This window comes from Crotalus tigris, unplaced genomic scaffold, assembly GCF_016545835.1.
Source record: "Crotalus tigris isolate CLP2741 ecotype Arizona unplaced genomic scaffold, ASM1654583v1 scf7180000020497.760770, whole genome shotgun sequence".
Taxonomy (NCBI): domain Eukaryota; kingdom Metazoa; phylum Chordata; class Lepidosauria; order Squamata; family Viperidae; genus Crotalus; species Crotalus tigris.
In genome coordinates this window covers 385157-406382 of record NW_024098046.1, presented here as the reverse complement: position 1 = coordinate 406382, position 21226 = coordinate 385157, and the positions used below count along the sequence as shown (strand labels likewise).

The 21226-nt window shown below is 44.8% G+C and overlaps 1 protein-coding gene across 5 annotated transcripts in view; it reads right to left on the bottom strand.

The window, feature by feature from the left end:
- ABR (ABR activator of RhoGEF and GTPase) overlaps positions 1–21226 on the bottom strand; it is a 166536-nt gene that overhangs the window by 30039 nt on the left and 115271 nt on the right. Inside the window, exon 1 of one of the 5 annotated variants that reach the window (XM_039366948.1) lies at positions 9225–9571. The exons of the other annotated variants lie outside the window; for them this stretch is intronic. Coding sequence (XP_039222882.1) covers positions 9225–9380 — 156 coding nt within the window. The 5' untranslated portion in view covers positions 9381–9571. Of the gene's footprint in view, positions 1–9224; positions 9572–21226 lie in introns of those variants that run through there. 5 annotated transcript variants of the gene reach the window in all.

Here is a 21226-nt window from a genome sequence, read left to right as displayed (position 1 = left end):
TAAAACCTTTTCGCTTTAGGCCTCCGTCGCCGTGTGCAAAAAAAAAGGTTCAATCAATCAGTCCATTTCAACTTCTCACGGGAAAAAAAAGATCTTGCAAAGTTGGAATTGATGGATTGAACTTTTTAGTCCCACCCAGTCTGCTGTTACCACCGCAGCCACGCCCACCCAATGGGCCACGCCCACCCAATGGGCCCCGCCCACCCAGCACCGGACGATGCATAAGTGGGTTTTGGGTTGCAGTTTGGGCACTCGGTCTCTAAAAGGTTCGCCATCACTGCCTTATAGCATCCCGGTCAAATGGCTCTCCATTCTTTTTGTGAAACCCTCCAATGATGGAGCTCCCACAACTTCTGGAGGCAAGGAGTTCCACTGGTTCATAGTTGCCACTGTCAGAAAATTTCTCCTTAGTTCCGGGTTGAATTGCCCTCTGATGAGCTTCATTGTCCTTCCCTCCTTCCTTTCCTCCTTCCCTTTCCTTTTCTCCCTCCCTTTCCTTCCTTCCTTCCCCCCTTCCTTTCTCCCCCCCTTTCCTTCCTCCCTCCCTTCTTTCCTTCCTTCCTCTTTTCTCCCTCCCTCCCTTTCCTTCCTTCTTCCCTCCCTCCCTCCCTTTCCTTCCTCTTTCCTTCCTTCCTCCCTTTCCTTCCTTCCTTTCTCCTTCCCTTTCCTCCTTCCCTCCCTCTTTCCCTCCTCCTTTCTTTCCTTCCTCCTTGCCTTTCCTTCCTTCCTCTTTTCTCCCTCCCCTTCCTTCCTTCCTTTCCTTCCCATTTTTCCTTCCTTTCTCTCCTTCCTTTCTTTCTCTCCTTCCTTCCTTCCTTCCTTCCTTCCTTCCTTCCTTCCTTCCTTCCTTCCTTCTTATTTATACCTCACCTTCATTATTTTTATGAATAACTCAAGGCGGCGAAGATATCTAATGCTCCTCTTCTTTGTCCCACAACGACGACCCCGGTGAGGTGGGTTGGCCTGAGAGAGAAGGACATGCCTATGGTGGGGCTAGAATTCACCGTCTCCTGGTGAGTGGCCCAAAGTCACCCAGCCGGCTTTCACGCCTAAGGCGGGTATATGTTAATGTTTGGATGACTTTGTATTTATTTTTAAATTTTTGTCCGCTACTCAGAATTATTTGGGCTGGTGGGCAGCCATATATAAATTAAATAAGCAAAGAAATAAATATCGCTCTTTGTTCCGAAGATTGCTAGATGCATTCAGTGGCCCATTTCATGCCCGAACATGTTGCTACCTCTTGCGTTCCCTTGAGATGGTCTCCTTCTGGGCTGTGGTGGATTTGCTTGCAGATATTTTTCTCTTACTTCTAAAAGAAGCTCCCACCTCAGTTGTTACTCATCATTTCTTAGTCTTCCGGCATGGATAACAGAATAACAGGAATTGGAAGGGACCTTGGAGGTCTTCTAGTCCAGCCCCCTGCTCAAGCAGGAGAACCTATACCATTTCAGACAAGTGACTGTCTAGCCTCTTTTTAAAAATAGCCAGTGATGGAGCGCCCACAATTTATGGAGGCAAGCTGTTCCACTGGTTAATTGTCCTCACTGTTAGGAAGTTTCTCCTTAGTTCCAGGTTGCTTCTCTCTTTGATCAGTTTCCATCCATTGCTTCTTCTCCAGCCTTCAGGCGCTTTGGAGAATAGGTGGGAAACCTCCCCCCCTTCTTCTTTGTGGCAACCCCTCAAATATTGGAACACTGCTATCGCCTCCCCCTTAATCCTTCTTTTCATTAAATTAGACATACTCAATTCCTGCAACGGTTCTTCATATATTTTAGTCCCCAGGCCTTTAAGCATTTTAGTTGCTGTTCTCTGGACTCTTTCTACGGTAATAATAATAATAATAATAATAATAATAGTTGGAAGGGACCTTAGAGGACATCTAGTCCAACCCCCTGCTCAGGCAGGAAACCCTATATACCATTTCAGACAAAACTCTTCTTGAAAACTTCCAGTGTTGGAGCATTCACAGTTTCTGGAGGCAGGTTGTTAATAATAATAATAATGTTGGAAACCCTATAGTACCATTTCAGACAAATGGCTGTCCAGTCTCTTCTTAAAAACCTCCAGCGATGGAGCATTCACCGCTTCTGGAGGCAGGTTGTTCCACGGGTTAATTGTTCTAACTGTTAGGAAGTTTCTCCTTAGTTCCAGGTTGCTTTTCTCCTTGATTGGTTTCCATCCGTTGCTTCTCTCAACTCAGTGGAAAGGGGGGATAATACCCCCTCTGAGGAAGTTATAAAAAGCCAAGCTGGTCCATTAAATTACGCTTTTGGATTTGCCCCCCTTAAAAATGGGCCACACCCATTTGCACCGCTCAGGTGACCCTGAGGACACAGGTAAATCTCCAGGTGGCTTCAAGGACCCTCTAAAAGGATGCAAATGACCGGCTGTCTGCAAGGAGTATAAATCCTTCCATTCCCCACCATCCAGTCAGAGCTGAAGAAGCTTCTAGGAGGAGAAGCGAAACGTCTTCAAAGGAAAATCAAGAAAGTCCAGTCCTGAAAAAAGCAACCTTTGGGATCATCCACAACCTGGATGACGAGAGCCTCCGTAGACTTTTAAAAAAAGATTGAAGTGCCTGATTAAAAGTCCTTCCACGAGCAGAGGCTGCTTTGCCAAAAAAAAAAAAAAAGGCCTGGTGGAGCGGATGGTTCCGGAGATATTTTCGAATTTAGCACAGATGGACCGTCTGGATCTTGCGGGCAGCAAGCAGAGGAGGTGGGCATTTGAGCCAAGGACAGAGACTCTAGACGTCTAAAAATTAAACGGTGGGTGGGTGGGGGGAAGCAGATTACCCACCCCGGAACACGTCTGCAGAATTTCCGCTTCGTGTTTTAACAAAAGGTCCTGGCCTTGCTTGCTTTATTTTATTTTATATGGAATGTAATGGAATGGAATATGGAATAGAATAGAATATGGAATAAAATATGGAATGGAATGGAATGGAGTGGAGTGGAGTGGCGTAGAGTAGAGTATAGAGTAGAGTAGAGTAGAGTAGAGTAGAGTAGAATAGAATAGAATATAGACTATAGGAAAGGATAGGATAGGATAGGATAGGATAGGATAGGATAGGATAGGATAAGATAGAATATGGAATGGAATAGAATATAGAATAGAATAGAATAGAATAGAATAGAACAGAACAGAACAGAACAGAACAGAACAGAACAGAATAGAATAGAATAGAATAGAATATAGACTATAGGAAAGAATAGGATGGGATAGGATAAGATAGAATATGGAATGGAATAGAATATGGAATAGAATAGAATAGAATAGAATAGAATAGAATTTGGAATAGAATATGGAATAGAATATGGAATAGAATATAGAATAGAATAGAATAATATAGAATAGAACATGGAATGGAATGGAATGGAATAGAATAGAATAGAAAAGAATAAAATAGAATATGGAATAGAATAGAATAGAATAGAATAGAATAGAATAGAATAGAATAGAATAGAATAGAATAGAATATGGAATGGAATAGAATAGAATAGAATAGAATAGAATAGAATAAAATAGAATATGGAATGGAATGGAATGGAATAGAATAGAATAGAATAGAATAGAATAGAATAGAATAGAATAGAATAGAATAGAATAGAATAGAATAGAATAGAATAGAATATAGACTATAGGATAGGATAGGATAGGATAGAATATGGAATGGAATAGAATATGGAATAGAATAGAATAATATAGAATAGAATAATATACAATAGAATAGAATAGAATATGGAATAGAATAGAATATGGAATGGAATGGAATAGAATAGAATATGGAATAGAATATAGAATAGAATAGAATAGAATAGAATAGAATAGAATAGAATAGAATAGAATAGAATAGAATAGAAGTTGAAAGGGACCTTGGAGGTCTTCTAGGCCAACCCCTGCTCAGGCAGGAAATCCTATATACCATTTCAGACAAACACTGATTGTCCTCAACTTACCATCCTCACTTAGCAACCGTTCAAACTTACAACAGCACTGAAAAAGCGACTTATAACTAGTCTTCGCACCTATGACTGTGGTAATATCCTTGCGGTCACAATAGAAATCTCGCCTGACCCACTTGGATATCCAGAATTGGAGACCGCACGTTTGAGCACAAAATGCCTGAATTCACCTAGATTTCCACTTCGGCGGTATCAGAAACACAATCTGGAAGTGCAGAACTGAAGTTCCAGCGGGGGAAGGAAGAAAGAGCGCTACTAATTACATCCATAAGATTAATTACCGACGCCTCCACTTTTGCTGGTTTTAGCCAGATGAATTCCCCCCCCTCTCTCCCCACCCCCGGGTGTGCGGGCAAAAAAATGAATTTTAAGGAGAAAGGCATGGCAACTGTAGAGAAGATCAGAAAGATGTGCACTGAGAAGGAAGATCATGTAAGGTCAGGCAGCGCAAGGTAAAGAAGCAAGCGAAAGGGATCTTAAGAGAGCTCGCCTCCTGATCGTGAATCAGCGCCCTGATTCTGATTCCAATCACCATTGTGATCATGATTGGTGATTCCAATGGCAGCAGAGGGTTGGACTAGAGCAGGGGTAGGCAACCTGGGCTCTTTTATGACTTGTGGACTTCAACTTCCAGAATTCCTGAACTGGCTGGCTCAGGAATTCTGGGAGTTGAAGTCCACAAGTCATAAAAGAGCCAAGGTTGCCTACCCCTGGACTACACGGCCTCCAAGGTCCTTTCCAGGTGTATCCTGATTGATTTGGTTGATTTGGAAAGGGCCACTAACTCAGAATTACAGGCAGTCCTCGACTTATGACCACAACTGAGCCCAACTTTTCCAGCAGCGAGACGGTTGTTAAATGAATTTTGCCCCGTTTTATGAGCTTTGCTACTACGATTGTTAAGGGAATTACTGCAGTTGTTCAGTTAAACACATGATTGTTAAGTGAATCTGGCTCCCCCCACTGACTTTGCTTGTCAGAAGGTTGCAAAAGGGGTTAGGGAATTCTGGGAGTCTATGTCCACGCATGCTGGCTGGGGAATTCTGGGAGTTGAAATCCACACATGCTGGCTGGGGAATTCTGGGAGTTGACATCCACGCACGCTGACTGGGGAATTCTGGGAGTTGACGTCTACGCATGCTGGCTGAGGAATTCTGGGAGTTGAAGTCCACGCATGCTGGCTGGGGACTTCTGGGAGTTGACATCCATTTGCGCTGGCTGGGGAATTCTGGGAGTTGAAGTCCATGCTTGCTGGCTGGGGAATTCTGGGAGTTGAAGTCCCAACATGCTGGCTGGGGAATTCTGGGAACTGAAGTCCACGCATGCTGGCTGGGGACTTCTGGGAGTTGAAGTCCATGTATGCTGGCTGGGGAATTCTGGGAGTTGACATCCATGCACGCTGGCTGAGGAATTCTGGGACTTGAAGTCCACACACATCTCCAAGTGCCGCAGGTTGAAAAACTACTGTTTTGATATGCATATAGAAACATAATAAAACAGCTTTACCCTTTTCTGAACTGCAGGTGCCAATCTCTGAATACAGGTGCGAGTTGCGTGCAAACACACAAACGCACTCTCGCGCAAACACGCAGCTCCCCCTCCTTTTGGCTCAAGACCAGAACATATTCTGCTTAGTGAACTGGATATATACAAAAAAAAAAAAATGCTCAGTGAAATTGAGGAAGAGTGAAAGAGAGAGAGAGAGAGAGAGAGAGACAATGAGAGAGCAAATGGCGGGATCGGTTCACAAGAGACGAGATCAGCAGAGCCTCTGAAAATGCTTACACAAGAGAAAGTGTCGTTTTTCCACACAATTCCCAGCCTGACAAGACGGCACCCGAGTCCCTCCAATTTTGCAAGCCGGTGAAACTCAAGTCTAAAAGTCCGGAAAGATCTATTTTAAAAAACCTGGATCGATTGCTTTAACCTCCTTGCAGAAAAATGCATCGTTCTTCTCAGTTCTCGACTTAACAACCACATTCATTCAGTGACCAACTTTATGACGTCGCCGAAAGGACGCAACTTACGACCGTTGCAGTGTTCCCCGTGCTCACCCGATCAACATTCGGACGCTTGGCAACCGACTCCTATTTATGACGGTCGCAACGTCCAAGGGGGGTGTCAGAAGATCCCCCTTGGCACGGCCTTCTGCCCAGCAAAGTCAGTGGGGGAAGCCAGATTCACTTAGCGACCGTGTGACTAATTTAACAACAGCAGGGATTCCCTTAACAAAGGCAGAAAGGAAAGTCGTAAAACAGGGCAAAACTCAACAACCGCAGCAGAAATTTTGGGCTAGGCTGTGGTCGTAAGTCGAGGACCACCTGGTGTGGATACAAACATTGCTGTTTTGGGGCTCAATTGCAGTCGTAAGTCGAGGACCACCTGGTGTGGATACAAACATTGCTGTTTTGGGGCTCAATTGCGGTCGTAAGTCGAGGACCACCTGGTGTGGATGCAAACATTGCTGTTTTGGGTCTCAATTGCGGTCGTAAGTCGAGGACCACCTGGTGTGGATGCAAACATTGCTGTTTTGGGTCTCAATTGCGGTCGTAAGTCGAGGACCACCTGGTGTGGATGCAAACATTGCTGTTTTGGGGCTCAATTGCGGTCGTAAGTCGAGGACCACCTGGTGTGGATGCAAACATTGCTGTTTTGGGGCTCAATTGCGGTCGTAAGTCGAGGACCACCTGGTGTGGATGCAAACATTGCTGTTTTGGGGCTCAATTGCAGTCGTAAGTCGAGGACCACCTGGTGTGGATGCAAACATTGCGGTTTGTATCCACACCATCTCTGAATTTCAGGCACTGTGCAGAGACGATCTTAGCAAGCCAGCCGAAGGGGAGGCAAGGGGCTGGAGTCAGAAGGGGAGGGGGTCCCCAGCCTTGGTGCCACCACTCTTTGCCCCCCAGCCCAGCCCACCCCCCAAATCTCCGAGCCAGCATTCTTCCCCCCCCCCCCAATCCTTGCTCCACGGTTATCTTCGAAAGCACAAAATTACAAAGAGAGCTTGCAGATAAAAGCATCTTCGTCAACCGGGAAAGGAAGAAAAATGCCACAAGGGGGAAGCCAACTCTTCGGTTGAGTCCGGGGTTCAAGGCAGGGGGCTCCCCTTCCCTCCATCTGGGGGAGAGATTCAGTGACCCCCCCCACCCCACCCTTAACCCACTCCCAAAACCAGAGAGGATGTTATAGCCAAAGGCAGTGTCTGCCCCCTTTTTTTGCTCAAAAATCTTCCCCTTACAGAAGGATGCTCCCACCCACCCCGGAGTCTGAGTCTTCCCAGATGCCCAAGCCCCCCCCCCAAAAAAAAACTAAGGACCCCCACCCTAGTTTGAACTAGGAAACTGACACAAACCACTTTCAAAGCAGCTTTAAAGGGAATTTGCCGTTTAAAAACGCAAAGGGGACGATCAAATTCTCCTACTCACAAGCATGCTATAAACTGACCCACCTGGGGCAGCTTTTAGCTCACACAGACACACACAAATACACTGTTGTGCCTTCCAAAGGTTTGTTCCTTTTACTGAAGAGAGTGGCAAACTGTAGCCAAAGTTTTTGGCCAGTTATTAAAGGCCCTTTTAGCCTCAGGAGTCACGTTGGGTGGAGGATGCATTCCAAAAGCTGTTTCTTGACCATGTGCAGAGTACACTTTCCTTCCTTCCTTCCTTCCTTCCTTCCTTCCTTCCTTCCTTCCTTCCTTCCTTCCTTCCTTCTCTTCCTTTCTTTCTTCCCTTCCTCCCATCTCTTCCTTCCTTCCTTCCTTCCTTCCTTCCTTCCTTCCTTCCTTCCTTCCTTCCTTCCTTCCTTCCTTTCCTTCTCTCCTTCCTTCCTTCCTTCCTTCCTTCTCTTCCTTTCTTTCTTCCATTCCTCCCATCTCTTCCTTCCTTCCTTCTTCCTTCCTTTTTTCTTCCCTTCCTCCCATCTCTTCTTCCTTCCTTCCTTCCTTCTCTTCCTTTCTTTCTTCCCTTCCTCCCATCCCTCCTTCCTTCCTTCCTTCTCTTCCTTCCTTTCTTCCCTTCCTCCCATCTCTTCCTTCCTTCCTTCTTTCTCTTCCTTCCTTCCTTCTCTTCCTTTCTTTCTTCCCTTCCTCCCATCTCTTCCTTCCTTCCTTCTCTTCCTTTCTTTCTTCCCTTCCTCCCATCTCTTCCTTTCTTCCCTTCCTCCCATCTCTTCCTTCCTTCCTTCTCTTCCTTTTTTCTTCCCTTCCTCCCATATTTTCCTTCCTTCCTTCTCTTCCTTTCTTCCATTCCTTCCTCCCATCTCTTCCTCCCATTCCTTCCTTCCTTCCCTTCCCTTCCCTTCCTTCCTTCTCTCCTTCCTTTCTTCCTTCCCTCCCTCCCTCCCATCACTTCTTTACTTCTTTCCTCCTCCCTCCCTCCCTTGTTATATATATAAAAAATGGTCATGTCACTTTTTTCAGTTCCTTTGTAACTTTGAACGGCCACTAAACGAACGTTTGTAAGTCCAGGACTTACATATATTTAATTTAATTTTTAATTTAAATTAATTTAATTTTTAATTTAATTTAATTTTTAATTTAATTTTTAATTTAATTTAATTTTTAATTTAATTTAATTTAATTTTTAATTTAATTTAATTTTTAATTTAATTTATTTACACCCCCCCTCTATCTAAGCCACTCAGCAGCTGCCAGATTATGCAAGAGGGATCACCCGCTTAAGACCTCGGCTATTTGACCTTCAAAAACGCACTGATTATATTGGGGATTACAGAGGGGGGCTTCCCCCTAAATCACACCCTGGTCCCCCAGCTTTCTTCCTCCCCTATAAGCTCTCCCGCTGCAAACACCCCCCCCCCCGCTCACCCCTGGATCCCGGCCAAGCCATGCGGGGCGGGGAGGGGGGCAGCGGATTCCCTGGGGATCCGCTGGAACAAATCATCATAACTGGGCGAGCGTCGACGCCGAACCCAAAGCCAATATTTGCATCTTAAGTGGGAAGCTTGCGCACCGCAGACACGGTGCGTTTCTCAAGAGGCTACTCCAACCCAGACTTAAGGGTGTTGTGCGAACTCAAACCTCCGGCGCAAGGACAAGCCAGGTGTAGGTTCTTGAGCGGGGGGGGGGGGGGGGGGGGGGGAGCTGGACTAGAAGACCTCCAAGGTCCCTTCCAGCTCTATTCTATTCTACTCTCTCTGTGTGTCTCTCTCCAAATTCTTAGAATTTGCGCATTGACGGCAAAGGAGCACGGACTCAGCAGGGGATAAGCAGACACCCCCCAGCCCCCCCCACCGCACCTTGTGTCGAAGGAACTTGCTCCGCACCCTGCCCCACAGCTTGATGCCGGTGTTGGGGGGTCTCTTGTCCGCGGGGGGCTCCTCCAGGCTATCCAAAGAGCAGTGGTCCACATGCTCGTGAGTCAAGTTGGTCTGTTGCACCAAGACTTGGGTCATCTTGCGACGCGGCGCTTCTCCCTACCTCGGAGCACCGATGCTCAGGCAAGCTGGCTGCCTCAAATTACTAGCAGGAGGAGGAGGAGGAGGAGGGTGCAAGATCCATCTCAAAGGGGAAGGGGCTGTTTAGAAGCCTTCCCCTCCCGGGTGCGCACCATGCCCGGACGGATGAGCCGCGCGCTCTGCTTGACGCGCGCTGCTCTGCGGGAAGAGCAAGAGAAATTCCTGCCTCTTGGTCTCCCAGCTCCTTACTCCAGCCCACCCACCCCCCTACTCCCCCCCCCGCCTCTTTCCCCACCGGCTTAACCCCTCCGGCCCCGACTCAGTTTCCCCAAACAAATTCGCTGGAACAGACTTTTTTCTCCGAGGATTAGAGACGGTTAACTCGCCGGCTGCCAAAAGCAGGCGGGAGGGGAGGAGAGTTTGGAGCGAAAGGGAAAAAAGAAAAAAAAGAGAGAGAGAGAACGGAGCCAGGAATCCAGCTGTTTGGGAGTTTGTTTGTTTTTTGTCGCTTTTCCACCGCTGTCTCAGCAGGGGAAGGCTTCATTTAACGGCTGAGGGGCCAGTCCCAATGATAGCCACTAAACGAGGACAACCTGCAGAGCCCGAGAGGTCCACGCGTCCGCTTCCAGAAATGGGTGGGTGACCTTTCTCTTCCTTTGACAACTGGGGACTAAACCAACGGTTTGGCAAAGAGGACGTGATGCACTCTGTACATGGTGAAAAATATTATTTCCCCCCTGTTGGGTAACCGACAGGAACACGTCTACGGAATATATGTCAGTCAGCGAGAAGGGAGGCCGGCACCCCCACAGGCCTCAGAATTGGGGTGCAAAGGATGGGAGACCACCAGGAAGGGCAGTCCAACCTGGTTGAAGAGGGGAGATCAAAGCTTTCTGTTCTTCCGTTCCCTTGTCGGCTATACATAGCAGATAATTTATAGAACAGAACGGAAGAACCGAGTCGGAAGGGACCTTGGAGGTCTTCTAGTCCAACCTCTGCTCAAGGCAGGAGACCCTCTTAGGTGTGAAGCATGTTTTAGAGCCAGAGCAGCGAGATAACATTGAGAAGGAAGGAAAATATTTGTCTGAAATGGGAGGGTTTCCTGCCTGAGCAGGGGGTTGGACTAGAAGACCTCCAAGGTCCCCTTCAACTCTGTTATTCTATTCTATTCTATTCTATTCTATTCTATTCTATTCTATTCTATTCTATTCTATATTCTATCCTGTTCTATTCGATCCCATCCCATCATTCTATTCTATTCTATTCTATTTTCAATAAAGATTCTATTCTATTCTCAATAAAGATTCTATTCTATTCTCAATATTCTATTCTATTCTATTCCATTCTATTCTATTCTCAATATTCTATTCCATTCTATTCTATTCTCAATATTCTATTCTATTCTATTCTATTCTATTCTATTCTATTCTATTCTCAATAAAGATTCTATTCTATTCTATTCCATTCTATTCTATTCTATTCTCAATATTCTATTCTATTCTATTCTCAATAGATTCTATTCTATTCTATTCTATTCTATTCTATTCTATTCTATTCTATTCTATTCTATTCTATTCTCAATAAAGATTCTATTCTATTCTATTCTATTCTATTCTATTCTATTCTATTCTATTCTATTCTAGTCTAGTCTAGTCTAGTCTAGTCTAGTCTAGTCCAGTCCAGTGGTGGCGAACCTATGGCACGGGTGCCAGAGGCGGCACTCAGAGCCCTCTCTATGGGCACGTGCACCATGCCCCAGAGATGGCAACTGTCCCTCTTCAACCAGCCGCCCGCTAACTCGCCGAGGTCCCACGTGGCCGGATGCATCACGGCAGGGCTGGTTTCCCTCCCCCCCGTCCCATCCCTCCTGACCTCACATGCTCTCCTTTTCCTGGGCACGACCCACTGCATCGCCTCTTCAGCTGTCAGCTGGCCATCCAGCTCAGAGGTGGCTTCTTTGAACTGCTGGTGGCGGGCTGTGGAGCCCCAGAGTGCACCAGTTGGGGGGCCGGCAGGCTGTGGCTGCTGACGGACACTGTCGGCCCCCCTGCGCTTGTTGGCCTCTGTGTGCGGGGGCCGATGGTGTCAGTCAGCAGCCGCCCTGGCCCTTACCTTGCCCCATGGCAATGGCACCCCCACCTTGCCTCGTCTGACCCGCAGGATGAGCCTCCTGCCTACCGCCCCACCTGCCAGAGACCCCCTGGATCTCCCCCAACCCTGCCCACCCCCCACAGGCGTCCCTCCCCACGAGCAACACTGAGGTGATCACGCCCACCTTGGCCATACCCACCCAGTCTGTCATGACCACCACAGCCATGCCCACCCAGTGGGCCATGACCACCCGGCACCCGGCTTATAAATAAGTGGGCTTTGGGTTGCAATTTGGGCACTCGGTCTCTCAAAGATTCGCCATCACTGGTCTAGTCTATCCAGCAGCATTTAAAGTCAGAATAACAGAGTTGGAAGGGACCTTGGGAGGTCATCTAGTCCAACCCCCTGCTCAGGCAGGAAACCCTATACCAGGGATAGGCAACCTTGGCTCTTTTATGACTCGTGGACTTCAACTCCCAGAATTCCTGAGCCAGCAATGGCTCAGCATGGAAACTCTCCCTTTCCCCTCAGCATGGCTGGCTGAGGAATTCTGGGAGTTAAAGTCCACGAGTCATGAAGGGGCCATAGTTCCCCCATGCTAGCTCAGGAATTCTGGGAGTTGAAGTCCACCAGTCATGAAGGGGGTCATAGTTTCCCCATGCTGGCTCAGGAATTCTGGGAATTGAAGTCCACGAGTCATAAAGGGGGCCATAGTTCCCCATGCTGGCTTAGGAATTCTGGGAGTTGAAGTCCACCAGTCATAAAGGGGGCCATAGTTCCCCCATGCTGGCTTAGGAATTCTGGGAGTTGAAGTCCACAAGTCATAAAAAGAGCCAAGGTTGTCTATCCCTGCCCTATATCATTTCAGATCGATCGTTGTCCAATCTCTTCTTCAAAACACTCCAGTGATGGAGCACCCACAACTTTGTCACTCTTTGGCTACCCATACCAAAATCCTAGACCTGGAAGTGACCCCAGAGGTCATCCAGTCTTACCCAACCACCCCTGGCTTGGGACAGGGACCTCTGAAGTATTTTTGAGAGATGGAGACTCAGCCTCTTGCGGAAGACTTCCAATCAAAGAGAACCTCCCGGCAAAGGGCTCCAAATGGTCTTCAGATCGTCCTCATTTAGTGACTGCCTCATTTAGCAACCGTTCACAGTTATGACAATGATGGAAAAGTCACTTTGCGACCAAACCTTGCCTTTTCTACTCACTCCTTGAGTTACAACTATTCGAGGTTACAAAGGCACTAAAAAGGGACTCAGAACCGGTCCTCACACTTAGGACCGTCACAGTATCGCCAGGATCATGTGATCAAAATCCAGGCACTTGATAAACAACATGTGTTTAACAACAACTTCAGTGGCCTGGGGGGTCACATGATCAGCATTTGCAACCTTCCCAAACAGCATCCGACAAGCAAAGTCAATGGGGAAAGCCAGATTCAGTTAATGACGGCAGGATTCACTTAACAACGGTGGGGCACGACTCACGTATCAAAGGCAAGTCTGCTCCCAGTTTTGGTCATAAGTTGAGACTGCCTGCACAATCTCTTTACGGGTCTGTAAAGCAAAGGATACCAGATTGTGAAGTGGTCTTGCTCTCTCTTAGCGACCGCTTCACTTAACGACTGAGTTGCCGGTCTCAATGATGGTCACTAAACGAGGACCACCTGCACAACCGAGACTTCCACTTCCACAAAGGGAGGGGGGACCGTTCCCTTCTTTTGACTACTTGCTGAGGACTAACACCACGGATTGCAAAGAGTGGGCGGTGCACTCTGTACCTAGCAAAAGACTCTCTTTCCCCGTTTTGGGACATTAAGATTTCCAGGAAATAAACGTAGTTTTGGGACACTGATATTTTCAGTTAATAAACATAATTTTGCACTAGTTTTGAGACTTAAAGTTTTCAGGAAATAAAAATATTTTGCACTAGTTTGGAGATGTTGAGATTTTCAGGAAATAAACGTAATTTTGCACTAGTGCCTTGCACTCACCTGCTTTGGCCAGTGACCCTCCCCCCCCCAAGCCAGCTCACTTCCCCGGCCATTCAGATGCTGGTTGCTGGTTCCACATCACAACAACCCACAGGAACCCACAATTCCCAGGAGTCCTGCCCGCCCCCAAATTTCACAGGCCTGGAATCTCCATGTTCCGCCCGCCGCTATGAGTCATACGTGGGGAGGTCAAAATCACGTTTCCAGTAAACAGAGCTACCAACTTTCTACTGTATTCACTTTTCGTCTCCAAACTCATTTTGCGCTTTCGAGCTACACACTCAAGAGTGGGAGGCAACTGGCTTGGTTCCCGCTGGAGGGAAAACCGTCTTCACGTTGCATTTTTGTGCCAGTGCACAGCCCCAAATTTCGCTCCTGTCCAAAATCCTCCCTTTTTCTGGATTTGTAGTTTGACTTCTCTGAATTTTGCAGCCGCATTTTGTGACTGGGCCACCGACTTTTCTAAATTTGCAGCTGAACTTTTGGAATTTACAGCTGATGCTTTTGAATTGGCAATCGGACTTTCTGGACTTGCAGCTGAATTTGCAGAATTTGCAGCTGCGTTTCCTGATTTTGCCGTTTGAATTTTACGAACTTGGGTTTCGATTTACTGTTTGCAGTGGAATTTCCTGAATCAGCAATTGAATTTTCAAAATTTGCAGCTGCATTTCCTGATTTTGCCGTTTGAATTTTACGAACTTGGGTTTCGATTTACTGAGTTTGCAGTGGAATTTCCTGAATCAGCAATTGAATTTTCAAAATTTGCAGCTGCATTTCCTGATTTTGCAGTTTGAATTTTACGAACTTGGGTTTCAATTTACTCAGTTTGCAGTGGAATTTCCTGAATCAGCAATTGAATTTTCAGAATTTGCAGCTGCATTTCCTGATTTTGCAGTTTGAATTTTACGAACTTGGGTTTTGATTTACTGTTTGCAGTGGAATTTCCTGAATCAGCAATTGAATTTTCAGAATTTGCAGCTGCATTTCCTGATTTTGCAGTTTGAATTTTACGAACTTGGGTTTCAATTTAGTTTGCAGTGGGATTTTCTGAATTTGCAGCTGAATTTTCAGAATTTGCAGCTGCATTTCCTGATTTTGCAGTTTGAATTTTACGAACTTGGGTTGTGATTTACTCAGTTTGCAGTGGAATTTCCTGAATCAGCAATTGAATTTTCAGAATTTGCAGCTGCATTTCCTGATTTTGCAGTTTGAATTTTACGAACTTGGGTTGTGATTTACTCAGTTTGCAGTGGAATTTCCTGAATCAGCAATTGAATTTTCAAAATTTGCAGCTGCATTTCCTGATTTTGCAGTTTGAATTTTACGAACTTGGGTTTCAATTTACTCACTTTGCAGTGGAATTTCCTGAATCAGCAATTGAATTTTCAGAATTTGCAGCTGCATTTCCTGATTTTGCAGTTTGAATTTTACGAACTTGGGTTTTGATTTACTGTTTGCAGTGGAATTTCCTGAATTGAATTTTCAGAATTTGCAGCTGCATTTCCTGATTTTGCAGTTTGAATTTTACGAACTTGGGTTTGATTTACTCAGTTTGCAGTGGAATTTCCTGAATCAGCAATTGAATTTTTTGCAGCTGCTGATTTTGCAGTTTGAATTTTACGAAGTTGCAGAATTTGAATTTTTTTGCAGCTGAATTTTGCAGTTTGAATTTTTGGGTTGTGATTTAAGTTTGCAGTGGAATTTCCTGAATCAGCAATTGAATTTTCAAAATTTGCAGCTGCATTTCCTGATTTTGCAGTTTGAATTTTACGAACTTGGGTTTCAATTTACTCACTTTGCAGTGGAATTTCCTGAATCAGCAATTGAATTTTCAGAATTTGCAGCTGCATTTCCTGATTTTGCAGTTTGAATTTTACGAACTTGGGTTGTGATTTACTCAGTTTGCAGTGGAATTTCCTGAATCAGCAATTGAATTTTCAAAATTTGCAGCTGCATTTCCTGATTTTGCAGTTTGAATTTTACGAACTTGGGTTTCAATTTACTCAGTTTGCAGTGGAATTTCCTGAATCAGCAATTGAATTTTCAGAATTTGCAGCTGCATTTCCTGATTTTGCAGTTTGAATTTTACGAACTTGGGTTTTGATTTACTGTTTGCAGTGGAATTTCCTGAATCAGCAATTGAATTTTCAGAATTTGCAGCTGCATTTCCTGATTTTGCAGTTTGAATTTTACGAACTTGGGTTGTGATTTACTCAGTTTGCAGTGGAATTTCCTGAATCAGCAATTGAATTTTCAGAATTTGCAGCTGCATTTCCTGATTTTGCAGTTTGAATTTTACGAACTTGGGTTTTGATTTACTGTTTGCAGTGGGATTTTCTGAATTTGCAGCTGAATTTTCAGAATTTGCAGCTGCATTTCCTGATTTTGCAGTTTGAATTTTACGAACTTGGGTTTCGATTTACTCAGTTTGCAGTGGGATTTTCTGAATTTGCAGCTGAATTTTCAGAATTTGCAGCTGAATTTTCTGATTTTGCAGTTTGAATTTTACGAACTTGGGTTTCAATTTACCGAGTTTGCAGTGGAATTTCCTGAATTTGCAGCTGAATTTACAAACAAGTGCATTTTATTATAACACCCACCCCAGGCTATAATAAGAGAAATAATTGAGAACTGTATTATGCAAATCTGTTTCAAATAGGCTGCAAGGAGGACAATCTTGGAGAAAGGCGTAAAGATTCACCAACGCACAACTCTCCTGACATGCGACACACCCTTTTTCCACAAAGGGCTGTAGGATTTTACATCGACAATTCGGCAAACATTACACACAAAACAATAGCACAAAGCTGATCCCATATCAAGACTCAAAACAAAACAAGCAAAACTCTACATTTCAATAACCTGGAATATTTTTATTTTGGAAAAGTTTGCAAAAATCAGATCTTGGCGCACCATCAGTTCGCCAGAGATGTTTGAACTCCCAGGCCATCTCAGAAAGTCTCAACAAACAGCAACTTTTTAAATATTGTCCTTGTTTAATGACTCTGGACTCTGAATCCAGCGATCCGAGTTCATATCTCGGTGGAACCTACTTCAACAAAAATGATTAGGGGACTAGAGGCTAAAAGCATATAAGGAACGGTTGCTGGAATTGGGTATGTCTAGTTTAATGAAGAGAAGGTCCAGGGGGGACATAATAGCAGTGTTCCAGTATCTCAGGGGCTGCCCCAAAGAAGAGGCAGTCAAGCTATTCTCCAAAGCCCCTGAAGGCAGGACAAGAAGCAACGGGTGGAAACTAAGCAAGAAGAGAAGCAATCTGAAACTAAGGAAAAACTTCCTGACAGGTAGAACAATTAACCAGTGGAACAACCTGCCTCCAGAAGCGGTGAATGCTCCAACACTGGAAGTTTTTAAGAAGAGACTGGACAGCCATTTGTCCGAAATGGTGTAGTGTTTCCTGCCTGAGCAGGGGGTTGGACTAGATGACCTCCAAGGTCCCTTCCAACTTTACTATTATTATTATTATTATTACTCCCTCATTTAGCAACTGCTCGCAGTTACAGTGGTGATGAAAAAAGAACTTTGCAATTTATGAGCTTTCGCAGGTCCACAAAGGAAAGGAAACATTGAAAGTTAAACCGTAAGGGCGGTCGTGGTTTCATTTAGTGACCGCCTTACTTAATGACTTGAGTTGCCAGCCATTGTTATGGTCACCGAATGAAGACTACCTGCAAGGCATTACAATAAGGAATACATTAGGTACTTAAAAGTGCCCAAGTTTGAAAAACATTTGAATGGATGGAAGGGGATCACGTGACACCCCCGGGGACACTGCGACCGTCATAAATGTGAGTCGGTTGCCAAGCGTCCAAATTTTGATCACGTGGCCACGGGGGGATGCTGCAACGGTCGTAAGCGTGAAAAACAGTCATAAGTCACTTTTCTCAATGCCGTTGTTTTCATTATGGTCTCTCAGATTAATGTGCCACAAGCAGTGTGTCCCTATTTCTCTTAAAAATAAATAAATGAGGATTTGAAACATTCTTTCCCATTTTCCCTCTGATCTGCCTCCAACTCAGCCAGGGACCAAACCATCTGCCCCTCCCTTCCCAGCATCTTCCTCACCCAATAGGAGCAAAGCCCCTCGGTTGTCTTAGCAACCGTTGCTACGGCAATTCAGAATATAGTTGGTGCAAGGATGCTATCGGGCTCTTTCTGGGGAGGCCACGTTTATCCACCTGGCCCGGCTTGTGAAATGAGCTTGGAAAGTTACAAAGCAGGAACAACAGAGTCGGAAGGGACCTCTGAGGTCTTCTAGTCCAACCCGCTGCTCAAGGCAGGAGACCTTATACCATGCCAGACAAATGGTTGTCCAATCAGTGGAACAGCTTTGACTTCAGAAATCGTGGGCGCTCTATGACTGGAGGTTTTGAAGAAGAGACTGGACAGTCACTTGTCTGAGATGGTATAGGTTCTCCTGTTTGAGCAGGGGGTTGGACTAGAAGACCTCCAAGGTGCCTTCCAGCTCTATCCTAACCTATCCTATTCTATCCTATCCTATCCTATTCCAAATTCTATCCCATATTCTATTCTATTCTATTCTATTCTATTCTATTCTATTCTATTCTAGTCTAGTCTAGTCTATTCTATTCCAAATTCTATTCTATTCCAAATTCTATTCTATTCTATTCCAAATTTTATTCCAAATTCTATTCTATTCTATTCCAAATTCTATTCTATTCTATTCTATTCTATTCCAAATTCTATTCTATTCTATTCTATTCCAAATTCTATTCTATTCTATTCCAAATTCTATTCTATTCTTTTCTATTCCATTCTATATTCTATTCTATTCTAGTCTAGTCTAGTCTATTCCAAATTCTATTCTATTCTATTCCAAATTCTATTCTATTCCAAATTTTATTCCAAATTCTATTCTATTCTATTCCAAATTCTATTCTATTCTATTCCAAATTCTATTCTATTCTATTCTATTCCAAATTCTATTCTATTCTATTCCAAATTCTATTCTATTCTTTTCTATTCCATTCTATATTCTATTCTATTCTAGTCTAGTCTAGTCTATTCCAAATTCTATTCTATTCTATTCCAAATTCTATTCTATTCCAAATTTTATTCCAAATTCTATTCTATTCTATTCCAAATTCTATTCTATTCTATTCCAAATTCTATTCTATTCTATTCCAAATTCTATTCTATTCTTTTCTATTCCATTCTATATTCTATTCTATTCTATTCTATTCTATTCTATTCTATTCTATATTCTATTCCAAATTCTATTCCAAATTCTATTGTATTGTATTGTATTGTATTGTATTGTATTGTATTCTATTCTATTCTATTCTATTCTATTCTATTCTATTCTATTCTATTCTATTCTATTCTATTCTATTCTTTGTTCCACTGAATAATTGTTCTCATTGCCAGGAAAATTCTATATCCCAGATCTTACCACAGAGAAAAAAAAAGTGTCCCAATTTCCAATTTCACATTTCCAACCGTTCCAGCATCCCCGTGGTGACATGATCAAACTTCAGCCGCTTGGCCACTGGCTCATATTTACGACGGTCGGAGGGTCCTGGGGGGGGTCACATCATCCCCTTTTGCAACCTTCTGACAAGCAAAGTCAATGGGGGAAGCCAGATTCGCTTAACAACCGTGTCACTCCCTTCACCACTGCAGTGATTCCCTTAACAACGGTGGCAACACAGGTCGCAAAACGAGGCAAAGCTCACCGAACGACGGTCTCACGTGGCAACGGAAACGTGGTCGTAAATCGAGGATGACACCAAGCCCTTTAGGGGAAGCAGCTTTGCTTGCACCGGCAGGAACAGGACAGAAGAAAGGAATAAAGTTTTATCGTCGCTTTGAACGTGCATTAATGTATTAAAATGAGATTTCGTCTGCACGCCCAAACTGTCATTTTTTTCTCCTCCTAATCCGACGGCATTTTATCTCCTCTTTCTGGGAAGGATATAACTAGGGCAGACTCAGCTGGAGCCGATAAATAAATGTACAGATGGAGGAGAGAACAGTGAGAGGGGGGGGGACCGCCTCCGGTGGGATTCGCCGCCTTGGCATAAAGGAACTGGCAGTGCCCCAGCCTGGCATCAGAGAGACAGCTGGAGTGGCATCCTGCTGGCATCCGAAGACAAAGGGAGGACACATCTGAACCCCGGAACACGTCGGGTACCGATTTGCAATAATTATGGTCCTGTTGACAAGCAGCCCCAAACTTCAGGCGAATCTGCGAGGCGCCAGACAAGAGTGCTTTATTCTAGAGTTATATAATAATAATAAAGTTGGAGGTCATCTAGTAAGTTCCCCAAACTTTTCAGAGGGGAGGGGGGGGAAAGAGGGGATGATTTGGGGGGGGCAGGTCGTGTGCACAGCTGCTCTGTTCACAACAACACCCGCAGGAGTGGGGGGCTACAAGGACCCGTAACGAGGCTGTCACGAGGGAGGCCGTGAGCGCCTGCAATGAGGTTTGCGCGAAGGAGGCTTGTGTATGTAACAGCTGGCCACTCACGTAGACCAGTAGCCATTAGGCCACAGGCCGGTAGTGGCCGGTGGCCCGAGGGTTGGGGACCCCTGTGTCAACAGTGCTAACATTGGATGTTTTTGCTCTGACAACAGTTAGAGATGCAACCATTTTCATATAATAGATATAATAGATCAGTGGTTCTCAGCCTGTGGGTCGGGACCCCATTTGGGGTAGAACGACCATTTCACGGGGGTCGCCAAACAACGCAGTCCGCCATTTTTTTCCCCTTTTCCTTAGCTGTGCTACTCCCTTTTATTCTATTGGCTTTTGAAAGCCAATAGAATAAACTCTCTTGAATAGAGTCTAATTCTATTGGCTTTCAAAAGCCAATAGGAATTGAACAGGCTGTCTCTGCCCTGCTAAGCCCGCCAAAAGTCCCATTCTGCAAACGGTGCTGCACCAGTTGAGTAGTCCTCGACTTACGACCGGTTGAGTAGTCCTTGACTTATGACTGGTTGGGGGTTGCGGCATTAAAAATCACTGTAATAGATAGATATAATAGGTAGGTAGGTAGATAGATATATATAGCTAGCTAGCTAGCTAGCTAGCTAGCTAGATAGATAGATGATAGACAGACAGACAGACAGATACTTTTAGAGTTAGATGATGCTGGGAGGAGGGGGGGATGTGAACGAGAGTCTAGCCAGACATAACAATACTGGACCTAGTGTGAGAACCGAGGTTATTGAAATAAGAGGTGATAAGAATTGGAGGGCTGGAGAACTGGAGGGAAAGCCTGCACTTCAACCTAATTGGGGAATGTGATTTATGACTGTTAATTGGAGGAGGGAATTGTGCTCAGGGGAGGGGAATTCAGCTTTTGGCTTCCATTATGCAGTGCCAAAGTTATGCTACTCAAAATAAAGATTCTTTAAGGTAAACAATGCCTCCAAGTTCTTTGAAGAGTTTCATCTATCGGAAGCATGACATTCTGCATTATTTGACTTACAACAGTTCATTGAGTGGATATTCTGAGATATGACAACACTGGAAAAAGTGACCTTGGGCTGTTTTTCACGCTGACGACAGTGGCAGTGTCCCCCCCCCGGTGGTCACGTGATCGAAATTCAGAACGCTTGGCCACTGACTTGTATTTATGGCGGTTTTGCAGCGTCCTGGAGTGGTCACGTGATCCCCTTCTGCGCAACCGCCTGACCAGCAAGGTCAACTCACTTAACGACTGTGTGGCTAGCTCAACAGCTGCAGCGATTCACTTAACAACAG